The 12,216-nt window shown below is 52.9% G+C and overlaps 2 protein-coding genes across 2 annotated transcripts; both read left to right on the top strand.

Annotated features, from left to right (window-relative positions):
- Positions 1 to 3,114: 3,114 nt before the first annotated feature.
- Positions 3,115 to 8,969, top strand: MAA_03909 (Rho guanyl nucleotide exchange factor; the record flags this gene model as incomplete). The annotated part of the gene is made up of 2 exons (XM_007821907.1): positions 3,115 to 8,778; positions 8,853 to 8,969. 2 exons carry the CDS (start codon positions 3,115 to 3,117, stop codon positions 8,967 to 8,969), a joined length of 5,781 nt encoding a protein of 1,926 aa, XP_007820098.1.
- A 1,302-nt stretch (positions 8,970 to 10,271) lies between these two features.
- MAA_03910 (sucrose transporter) lies at positions 10,272 to 12,209 on the top strand (the record flags this gene model as incomplete). The annotated part of the gene is made up of 5 exons (XM_007821908.1): positions 10,272 to 10,360; positions 10,458 to 10,840; positions 10,910 to 10,981; positions 11,038 to 11,722; positions 11,786 to 12,209. The coding sequence occupies 5 exons, from the start codon at positions 10,272 to 10,274 to the stop codon at positions 12,207 to 12,209; spliced, it is 1,653 nt and encodes a 550-aa protein (XP_007820099.1).
- Positions 12,210 to 12,216: the final 7 nt, after the last annotated feature.

Genomic DNA, 12,216 nt, shown 5'->3' with positions numbered 1-12,216 from the left:
GACGCGTCTGCCTCTGGTCGAATGTGTAGGCACGTCAAGTTAGGCCCAGCCGTAATACCGAGTACTACTACTACTACCCGCAACAATGTATTGCCATGTGACACAATGCCTCAGTTGATTGCGGGTTTATTGTCAGCGTTGGCCAGAATCTTTTGATGAAACGTCGTGCAAACACAGGATGAAAGCCGTTGCTCGGCTGGCCAGGGCGTTGCCAACCTTGTGATTGGCGAGATTGGTCAATAATCGTGTCCTCGTCTTTGTCCCAAAGCGGCTGACTCGACCAAGGCGGCCATTAACGATATTACGATAGTATCTCGAACGATGGGCGTGTTGTTTTTGTTCGGCTTCCTCCATCAGCAAAAACATGAGTGGGGAGAGAGCCCTCCCTTGTCACACGTTTGAGTCCTTGGTGTCGCATCGACGACCGCTCTACCGTTGTAGTAAAACAACGGCCTGAAACTGCTTCCAACCGCGAGTGGTACCTTTGCCGGCGCGGGTTCCATCAACAAGTTGCATTGGACCGGCGTCGAAAGGCATTCGTAACTCGGCACGACAGTTTGCCGAAGTGAATTTCCCCTTACTTCTTGATAGGGACTCAAATACCCGTCCTGATTGTATGTACACGTCGTAGTAGCGAGACGTCGTCGATGGCTCATGAGATGGAACGGAAATGTTTACCGCGAGAAAATGACAAACGACGCCACGGACCTGGGTCCATGGGTTTAAAAATAAGTAGCGGCCATGGGGGGATTGCCGGGGGGTCATCATCGGGTTCGGCTGCTGAGAGCGATCATCATTCGATCTCTTAGTCTACTGCTGCTCGATTGCAGCACGGCAATGACTCGTCGTTTTCGTGTTTGGCCTTTTAATCAAAGCGCCAAAACGTGGCCTACAAACGGGTCGATGCACGTTGTTGTGGCATCGTGGTGCCACGGCATAGGAACAAACGTGGGCAGAAGCCAAGAGAGGAAAACAATGACTTAAACGTGCCAGTCGAGAGGGATACCCTGGCTTCGGCGAAATGTCAATTATGCGCGAGACCAAGACAACAGGATGAGACTACTATTATGTATTTATTTACTTACTTAAGTACATAGGCGCACCTGGGGATTTTTTACCATGTGTACCGAGTATGTACGTACCTGTAGTTTTGACGTGTCGAGAGCAGGCCAAGAAAACGGAAATCCCAACACGGGCAGGAGCGACTGGCAATGGCAACATTGGAATGCAGTGCCTAGTGCCCTAATTTCTTCTGATCTGGCGAATGCTCGTGTTCATCAGCCCTTCAATATTTCTCCTTCAACTTGCATTGCACGGAGGCGTTGGGCGCTGGGCAGCAATGCGAGGCCAACGGATGTGCGCCACGGGCAGGGCTTGCCGCAGCCTGTAGGGAGCATTTTATACTACAAAAATTGTCAACTGGTTCACGTCATCAGGTTAGTTGTTGTCAAGGACCGTTGATGATTTGGCACTGACTTGACACACCGACACTAACAGGGTTCAGTGAGAAATACGAGGACGATGAGACGCAAGGCGTATTAAAGCCTCACACACAAGGATCCGAGTCCATTGAAACCATCAAACTATGAATACGACCATGGTATTTACTCCTACTCTTGGCTTCAGGAGAACACGTTCGGATTTTTTGGTTAAAAGGGACATGCATGGCATACATTAACACTTGTTTAGGTGAGCCGCAGCCTCGGCCTAGGTCCGTTTGTGTCCCATCTTGGCCTACCTTCCTCCGGCTTGGCGAGATTTCAATCAAGACGACGGGTGGAGCAGCAGCAGAAATGAGCCGAACACACCACAGCATGTCACAATATTCGCCAGCTTGCAGCATCCTGCCCTGCTCTTAGCCCAGGAGAAAGATGATCCTCGTTGCAATTTCAGTCGGTGCAGCCAACTAGTTGAGTGCAGGGCCGGGTCAAGGGATTGTTTGTGCGAGGCTCATGTCATTCGTTGGAACCCATGCTGTATATACTCCGTAGTATGACATAACTGGCTGGCCCTGTGCCCCCGTGTGCTGCCCTCTGACATTCGGGTCACCCTTCCTTGACATGGCTATTGTCTCTTGTTGTCCTTCAATCCTGTCATGGTTTGTGATGGTGCCGCGATGAATAAACATGCCGGCTACGGAGGACCGAGTACGCCACTGGGATTCCAGGGCCCCAAAGCCCAAAGATGGTGGCACGGCTCATCGTGGGCCTGGTGGTAATGTCAAGTGCTCAAATGGCCTGCCCTGCTTACCTACTTAAGTACTTAGGTATGCACATATGTATAAGTCTTCCTTTGTGCCACCACCCAAACCCAATTGATCCTGGGAATCGGGCGTATGCACCAGGACCATTTGGTGCGGTTCCATCCCTTCACCTTCAGATGCCGGAGGCGACGTGCGTCAAGGTGCGTGGGAAGAAGAGCTTCAATGTTGCCCTCTCCTGCGTGTGCCCGCCCTCCAGGGCCCTCCAGGGCCTGCAGCATATGCGGCATACCAGACCCGACGTGGATTCCGTACGTACGGAGTCGCTAAGCCTTTACCCTATGTATAGTACTAGTCAATAGTAGTAGTATGTATACCAGACTCCTGGGCACACGAGCCGACCTCTCCCCTTCAAGATGGGGACATGATTTTCGTGATCTAATCAGTGTCTGCATGTGGGCGCGTGCCTGGCTACGCGCTCTGGCTGTCTGGTCCGTGGCTGTCTCCGACCGCCACCAGTTGAAAGCCCCGGGTGCCCCCCTCCCATCCATCCTCCCCACGTCGTCCCTGTCGTCCCTGTCCGTCCCTGTTGTCCTTGTTGTCCCTGTTGTCCCTGTCGTCTCCCGTCTGTTCGCAAATGCTAGAGCCACCATCTCATCTCCAATCAAGCAGCCTCACTCCATGTCCGTACGCCTCAAGCTACAAGGTCGAGCCTCCTAGAGTCCACCAGCGCCTGTCACCCGGTGCTTCCCTTTCCGTCGGCCCAACTCTGTTCTCCCTCCGTCGTCTGCCAACGTATCGATCGATGCCCGCTGCTGCGAGCACTGTCATTTGTCTTTCATCGTGTCCCGACCAGTCACGAAGCCTGACCAGCCTGACCGGATGCACAGGTCCTGGCCACTTGCTTGGCCATCATGGACCCGGCCCCGGATGCTGGCCAGCTTCGAGACGATGCTGTCGATACCCGCCTTCCCGCCTTGGGCCACCAAAATCTAGAGCACGACCTCAACCTCTGTCACCACACCAGCCCTGTTTCTCTCCCAATTCCATCCCCAACCGACTCCCTCCTCGAATCTCTCTCCTACACTGACTGTGACCTAAGAAACGACACTCAGGACGACGGCCTCTCGTACCACCAGTTGGACATCCCCGATTCATACTCAACGACGACCTATCACGACCCGACGGCCTCGACTGGGGACAACCATCATGCCCCTTCGCCTTCCTTAGACCCCGACGACTTTTACAGAAACTTTCGTGGCCTAGACAGTAGTACAGGTTTAGACCTTCTACCCATGGCAACCACCTCGTCTTCTCGCGCGTCCCTACAATCCAACGGAGATGGAACTGCCAGTCTCAAACACTCGGCGGTCCCCCCCGCTACACGCAGTCTGCCACGAGCAAACCTTCGCTCCGTTTCTAGTCCTTTAGACACGACAGTATCTGCAAATAGAACCCTCGCCCAAGCGATGCCCGCTGGCAAACCGAGCGTGAAGGACTTGAAGAAACGATTTGACCAAAATGCCATGGCCGCTGGCTCTGCCATCGCGCTTGCTCCTAACAGAGTAGTTCCTGTTTCAAAGTCTCCTAGGTCCAGGAGCAGCGCACAGGAGCATCGCATCCCTCACTCAGCCACCAATCCAGAGACACGACAGTCGCCTGCCTGTGGCAGAAGCATTGGTGGTAGTGTTGCTGGGTCATCATCGTTCCCGCTGCGACACTCCAAGTTTGTGGTCGACGATCATGCTTCCACTAGCTCGCAGTCATTCGCTAGTCGCATCGGCAAACCGCGGAATTATACGGACGTGGAGAAACCATCCCCGCCAACACGATTCAATCATCGCCAGGTGCCTTCTACTTCCTCTGACGGCGGCAAGTCGACAGGTTTGTTATTTGGCGAGGTTCTGCGGAACCATGACGAGGCGTCCGCCTTGGGTTTTGGCATTGATGGAGTCCGCGTGCGGAGAACTTCGGAGTCTAGCATCCAGCATCACAGCACACATCATCGCACCTTTTCTGGGCCCAGCAACGGGGCAGGCTCGCCCACTGCTTGGTATCGCGACCCTGCATCCCAGAGAAAAGGAACCCCTCGCTCTACTGCTTCGGGCTCCCGGCCACGACCTCACTCCCGCGCTCATAGTGATGACGGTTCGTCGTCACCATCGTCGCGGGCCGCTCGAAATGCAAGATATACACCCTCGTCACACTCATCCAAACTGCCCGTCTCCGTCCGAAAGCTCAACGCGCCAAGTAACTCCACGAGTCCGTCCTCCACTCGCTCAAGTTCCCCGTCTACACTTAAGAAATATCAAGCGAATGGATGGCCGACTACGAGAACAAGCCCTGGCGCTACCCGGGTCAAGACGCCAACGCCAAGCCGAAAGCCTCCTCCCCAAGGGCTGGTCACGCCAAACAGCAGCAACAGCAACAGCAATAATCCAAGGCTGCAGGCATACATTTCTTCATCTGCCCCAAAACTCTCTCCAACTCTGCGCAGCTCTCGACCCCGACAGCCGGTTTCCATCGCCAGCACAGCCAGTTCTAGGTTGAAGGAATCCGAAAAAGCACGGATGGACAAGCCGCGAGAACCATCCTTCAGGCCTCGCAAAATTTCCATCGGTCCCATAGATTTTGCACAGAGAAGAGAGCATATAAGGCTTGCTTACACCAAGTCGATCCGTGAGAGCGAGGCTCTGGAAGCACGGCAAACTGCGGCTGCTGAGAAGATACTGCGTGATTCGGAAGAGACTGCTGTCAAACGACAATCTTTGACACCTGCTGCCCCTACCGAAATCGCCAAATCGGATGACTCTGTTGCCGTGTCTAGTGAAGCAGTTGAGATTAGTACTACCGACCCTGTCCGAGATGCCAAACCTGGCGTGCCCGAGGCGTGTGACTCTGCAGAGTCAACAAAGCCTCTGGTAGCAGCACCCCCTCCTCTAACAATTTCCACCGACAAAGATCAAACAACGGTGCTTTCACCAGATTCACCAACCTTGGGGTTGCCTGGAAGCTTTCCTATTCAAACATCACCACCGATGGTCACAGACGAGCCGCCGCCCTCAGCAATGTCGCCGACTTCAGATACGACTGAGTTCGACGCTGAGCCTCAGACGCATCTGCCTGTCCAAGCACAGTCGAGCCCTGGCATCCCGGTTACGCTAGGCAAAACTCCAAGTCCTCAGCCGGAACAAGATCCACCCCTTTCACGTACTACGGAATATCGATATCCGTTTGAAGATGAACCCGACGAGTCTCCGGTACGAGCGTCGCCAACGTTACCCGTAACCGAATACGAACGGGATCCGGCTGTGCCAGGCTCGTTTGTGGACAACGATGACGATGACAAAGAACCAGACGGCCTAGGGATTGTCTCATCACAATCGCAAGACACCGCAATCACTCTGGTACCGGATTCGCAAATTCAAGCGACTTCGGGTAGTGAGAACACCCAAACAGTTCCTTTCCCGCGGCTCGAGACCCAGGACGACTCCGATTGCCAGTCCGATTTGGATCACCTCCAAACGCATGGGAATCAAGATGGCCATCATGACAATGACCATGATGATGCACTTACAAACACCTGCACGGAGGAGACTGATGATGATGACGGGGAACACCATGAACTTTATCCTGGACAACTTCCTGGCCAACACGTAGGGTCCTGCAGGGCATCGACATGTGCGTCATCGGAAGCTGGCACTTGCGACGATGTACGCCATTCGGGCTACGAGCAACAACAAGGTCTGGGTGCATCGTCCCCGAGTAACTTGCTGATCCCCAATGCGAAATGCCAGGATGAGCGATTCAGTAGACAATCTGCATGGACAGACTTTTCCGTGGATAGTACTGATCCCTCAGAAGTGATGAGATCCCCAGCGATGCCCAGCAGCCGTGAATCACCAGCCTTTGGCAATGTCAAAATATTTAACCCTAAGGCTGAGTCGTCTCTCCATGATAGGCGCCGCAATAGGCTGTCGGGACTTGACGATTCTGAAGATTCAAGGCGGTCTTCAACTCACTACCACTCGCACCATCTGCCCGAGGTTGACACAGGGAATGGCTTCTCGGTTCCTTACTTGTCGTCCCACCAAACAAGCGACCAAGTCTCCTATATTCCGTCGCCGACACACGAACCTCCTCCAATTCCGACCTCCCTACCAGGTTCTGGCCTCAACTCCAGAACGTCGAGCACTTTTTACGACCAGGCCCAATACGAAAGCACACTACTCGACTCTGAACGGGGAAGCGACGAATACATGTCGAATGCCGGGACATCTCGATCTGTCGACTCGGCATCTCTGGCGACTACTGATCAGTATGTGAGCACACAAACACCGGCAGACAGCGATACCAAGTCGCTCTCACAGGACAGCGAAGAGCTTAGCGACAAGGAACGGCATCGTCTTGGTCAAAGGAGAAATGTCATCAAAGAATTGGTGGATACCGAGGCTGTATTCGTACGCGACATGAATATTGTGGAAGAGATCTACAAGGGCACTGCCGAGGCGTGCCCCAAACTCGACGGGAAAACGATCAAGCTCATTTTCCGAAACAGCGACGAAATCATTGCCTTTCACACCGCGTTCCTCGCAGAGCTCAAGGAGGCGGTTGCAGCTGTGTACATTCCAAAGGGTGCCAGAAATATGCCAGGGGATGACTCAAGCCTGTCAACTCAAGCCGTCGCTACAGCTGGGGAGCCAAGCGATGCCAAAGACCGCTCTACTTCTCTCGGACCGGTATTCAAGAGCAACATGGAGCAGATGAAGGTGGCGCATGAAGGGTTTCTTCGTGCTAGTGATCAAGCTGCCAAGAGACTCATCCAAATTCAGCAAGATCCCACAGTCCAGGTTTGGCTGAATGAGTGCAATGAAGTCGCCAAGGACTTGACTGCAGCCTGGGATCTGGATTCTTTGTTAATCAAGCCTATGCAGAGAATCACAAAGTATCCGAATCTCATAATTACACTTCTCCAACATACGCCTCAGGATCATCCTGATCGAGAAGCCTTGATGGAAGCCAAGGACATATTGGAAACTGCAATTATTGAAATCAACAAAACCAAGAAGAATTTCGAACTCGTTGGACAAATCGTGGGCAGAAAGAGAAAAGAATCCGACGTCAGGGCCGGCTTCGCGCGAGCCTTCGGCAAGCGGGTCGACAAGTTACAGGCATCCAACAACCGCACGGCAGAAGATGCAGACTATGCGAAACTTAACGAAAAATTCGGGGATGACTATCTTCGACTTCAAGTTGTCCTTCGAGATGTTGAATTCTACACGAGGCAAGTGTCGGCGTATGTCCACGAATTCCTTCAGTACATGTCGTCTATTGAGCTTGTTATGCGGCTTCAGCCCGGCAACTATCCAGAACTCGAAAGTAAATGGGTACAGTTTAATATTTCCGTCCGCGACCTGGAAAAGGTTGCACTGGAGGAGCATCTAGCGCAAGTCCGCAAGCACGTCATTGAGCCATTTGAGCATGTCATTAAAGCATATGGCAACCCATCATTGGCCATGAAAAAGAGGCAGAAGCGGCGAATAGACTATGAGCGGTTCGAACAGCTAAAGCGAAGTGGGAAAACACCCGATCCCAAGCTAATGGAGCTTGTCGAACAGTACGAGGCACTGAATGATACATTGAAGAAGGAACTTCCTCAGCTGTCAACTTTGACTGAAAAAGTTGGCAACATTTGTCTCGGAAACTTTGTGAATATCCAGGCGAACTGGTATGCCATTTGGAAGGAAAAGATGAAGATGGTCTTGCCAGGTTGCGGGGATATGCCGGACCTGCAGTCGGTAGTGTCAACCTTTCAGCAAGACTTTCCCTATACCCACGATCAGATGGCACAGATTGGTATCCTCAACCCAGCAACCTGGGGTAGAACGTCACAGTCAACCTCTGTGAGTGTGGATGACGTGTCAATACGAACAAGGTGTCGGCCCTCGGATGTCGAATCTCGCAGTCGCGGCCAATCTTTGAATGGTGACATGGCACCGTCATTACCTGCACCAGACTTTGGGGGACGCCGCAGTGGCTCATTCACCATGTCACCAAGCCATGGCGCTACCCCTGGCTTTGGAAATGGCAACGTGCCAAGTCCACATCAGTACTATTATCGTGACTACTATACCGGCATTCAGGCCAGCCAGGCAGGATCCGCTTCACCAAAGTCTCCCGAGATGGCCAGCAGCTCACGGCCCGGTGCTGCTGGCGGCATGTTTTCGACAAGACCCAGCACTGGCCGTAGTTTCGATCCTGGAATGACCCGACAAAGCTCAGATTCGTCTGTCCTGCAACATCGCGACTCCAGCGCAACCTATAACTCGGCCTACGTGCTCCAGGATACTCAGCGTGAACCTCATCGATTTTCCAACCTGTTCCATTCGGCTCTTCCAATGTCGGACGGACCTGATGACGGCAATAGCCAACGAGCGTCGAGGGCGTCGTCCACCGACCGTGGTCAGAATTCCGACGGCTACAGGGTGTTGTGGCTGGCTGCGTCACTCTTTGAATTCAATATCTCTACCACTAAACACGAAGCTGGATATCCGTATCTGACATATCAAGCTGGAGAGGTAAGCTCACCGTGAAATTGGGCACATTATGATTTATATGAGTGCATCTATTTGAGCTAACGTTGGCTGCCCAGATATTCGATGTCATAGCCGAAAAGGGCGAGCTCTGGCTAGCAAAGAACCAAGACGACGCAAAAGATCAAGTTGGCTGGATCTGGTCAAAGCACTTTGCAAAACTGGCCGATCAGTAGACAAATTCAATCCCCCCCCATGGGTTTCCTCCCCCTTTTAAGAAAGAAAAAGCAAAACATTCTCTGGAAAGGCGCGGTGTTTGCTTACTTCGACTTTTCAGTATTCTGGGGCAGAAGATAAAACTCGTAGTCCTGCTTTTGCCCTGAACCAAAGCCTCTCAATATCTTGGTAGGGGAGAACAATTCGACCCCTCTCTCGTCACAGGTCAGGGTTCTTGTATCAACTTTTCATTTGTGTTAGCGAAAATTGCTGTCTTTTATTCCCTTTTACTTCACCTTTTGTTTCTAGCTTCTCCGCCACCACCCATTAGCATACATTGCCTCTCATGAGGGCATTTTTGCTGGGCAAGGACAAGGAGAAGGACATGGGAGCCCGGCGTTTGACGAGAATATCAAAAGGCAGGGCCGGGTAACACTCTACAATAATTGAGTCGTTTGTTTCGCACAAATTGAAGGACTGGGGAGATGAAGAGGCCAGATTTTGTTACGGTTGGCGAATAAACGGAAGCCGGGAGACAGATGCAGATGCAGATGCAGAATCAAGGGGACCAGATTAAGATACCAACAGGACGATTTGTACGAATACAATACAATATGATCCATTCGTGGTGCGCTGGACGTGACGCGCAATGCCAGCCTTTTTTTTTTTTTTTTTGGTCTTAGCAACCGCGGCTGAAAAAAGTTGACATGACTTCAAGGCTTATAACAGCGTTCAATGGTGACTCTACAGCCGCAGCCAAACCCGCCTGAAGTAACCAGTGCTGCGGCCCGCGTTGACGTTTGAACATGTCAATCTGGTTGACTAGGCAGGTCCCACCCAGCCGGCTTCGAACAGTGAGTGCCGCAAGTTCAAGAGTTCAAATGTCTGGTGCTCCACCCGCCCGAATCAGGACGTGCCTGTACATAAGCTTGAAGCCTTATTGTGTGGCTGCGCCCAGCCAACACGAGACAATTCATTTCTGTCTTTGCGCAACTACCGTTACAGGATTGTATTATATTCTCTTTCACTCGTTTGGCCTGTTCCTCTTCCCATCAATTGCACAATTGATTGAACAATCGACGTGCCGACGCTCCTCTTTAGCGTGGTGCGTCGAGAAGACGGGTGTCAAGTACATGCGCTCTCCGACAGTTGAACACTTTGGTAACACTCGACTCCCGCTAATCTTGGAGACAGCTTGCAGAAGTCTATCGACTCGGCGCGTCAAACGACAAAGCGTCATCGCCAAAACCCAAATGGCAGATTGGCATTAGCCCGAGCCACACCGCAAGCAGCGCGACCGCTGCACAGGGGACGACTTCATCATGGCCAGCTTGGTGGGACAGCCGTCCATCAAGGGCCGCTCGGAGGCAACGCGTATGATCTTGCTGAATTTTTGCACCATTGGAATAACGTGAGTGTTCATTGCCATCTCCAAGTTACGGAAGGCGTCAGGGGGTTGACACGCAAGGTAGATTCACATGGGGTATCGAAATGACATGTAAGTGCAGCCAGCCCAGCCCTCCTCTGCTACACGTCTATCCCAAGCGCCTGCTTTCTGACTGCCCTCCCGCTCTGGTAGATTGTACGCCCTATCTTCTCAATCTCGGGCTCACCAAATCCAACACTTCCCTGATATGGATTGCTGGCCCCCTCTCTGGCCTGCTCGTTCAGCCCATCATCGGCGTCATCTCGGACGAGAATACTTCGAAATGGGGGCGCAGACGGCCTTTCATGGTCATCGGAGCATTGATCGTGTCTGTTTGCCTGATTATTCTGGGGTTTACAAAGGAGATTGTGGAGCTTTTGCTGCCGGACGAGGAGTTGGCCAAGGGACCGACAATTGCGTTGGCCGTCTTGTCCATTTACGCATTAGATTTTGCTATTAATGCTGGTGAGCATCCCTTTTTTCTCGTTCGAGCCTTGAGTTGGGATATCGCGCTCAAGTGCTAACACTTGGTAGTCATGTCCTGTTCGAGAAGCCTGATTGTCGATACTTTGCCGTTGGAGAAGCAGCAAGCCGGCGCGGCTTGGGGTACGTAGTCTCGCCGCCGCCGACACGTCCAAGGGCAGTTACTCATGCCGTTACAGCAAGCAGAATGAATGCAGTTGGCCATGTGGTGGGATATGGTGCCGGAGCCATCGACCTCGTTCAAATCCTCGGCAACACGCTCGGCCAGACCCAGTTCCAACAACTCACCCTCATTGCTGCCATGGCTATTCTAGCTACAACGGCAACAACATGCTGGGCCGTCCGGGAAAGCGTCCTCGTGTCCAGCCAGGGATCCAAGCCGCAAAGCAGCTTTGGTGTGCTCGGCCAAATCTACTCTACCGTACGCCACCTGCCACCTCGCATCGAAGCCATCTGCTGGGCGCAATTCTGGTCCTGGATCGGCTGGTTTCCATTCTTATTCTACAGCACGACGTGGGTGGGCGAGATCTATTTCCGATACGATATCCCCGCAGATGCGAGGCAGTCGGAAGATGTCCTCGGTGAAATGGGCCGTATAGGGAGCAAATCCCTCGTCATGTACTCCTTCATCACCTGCACGGGGTCGTTTGTCCTGCCGCTGTTTGTCAAGTCGCCCGATGAAGAGCCGTACACGGCTCGGCCGCCCCAGGCTGTGGCCGGTTTTCTGAAGCGCTTCGAGGACATGAAGCCCGATTTGCTGTCCACCTGGATCTTTGGCCATATCATGTTTGCGGCCTCGATGTCTCTTGCGCCATTTGCCACGAGCTTTCGCTTCGCCACGACACTCGTATGTCTCTGCGGACTGTAAGTCACACACACCACTCTTCTCCATGACCGTGCTTCCATCCTAACGAGCAGCCTGAATAGACCGTGGACCATCGCCATGTGGGCGCCCACGGCCCTGCTTGGCATCGAAGTCAACAAAATGAGTGGCCGTACTGGAAACAGACGTCTATCCAACGACCCCGACACTGAACTCCGTGAGCTGAACAACCGCAATGCGCCCACCTTGTTGGGCGATGGGCCTGAAACCCCGGCATCATCCTCTGGCGAGCTGTCCGGGATATACTTTGGCATTCTCAACATTTACACCACCATCCCCCAGTTCTTGGGGACATTGCTGGCTACGGTTGTATTTGCCATCCTGGAGCCAGGCAAGAGTAGGGAATTGGGAAATCATGGTCAAGCGCCGAGGAGGGATGGCCCAAATGCTATAGCTGTGTGTTTGTTCGTAGGGGCTGTTTGCGCCGTGGTGGCATCCTTTGCGACGAGGAGGCTGAAGACACTGTAGTCTAGAC

The sequence above is a fragment of the Metarhizium robertsii genome, assembly GCF_000187425.2.
Source record: "Metarhizium robertsii ARSEF 23 chromosome Unknown MAA_Scf_5, whole genome shotgun sequence".
NCBI classification, from domain to species: Eukaryota; Fungi; Ascomycota; class Sordariomycetes; order Hypocreales; family Clavicipitaceae; genus Metarhizium; species Metarhizium robertsii.
Note: the sequence above shows the minus strand (reverse complement) of the source record. Positions and strands in the feature narration are given on the sequence as shown.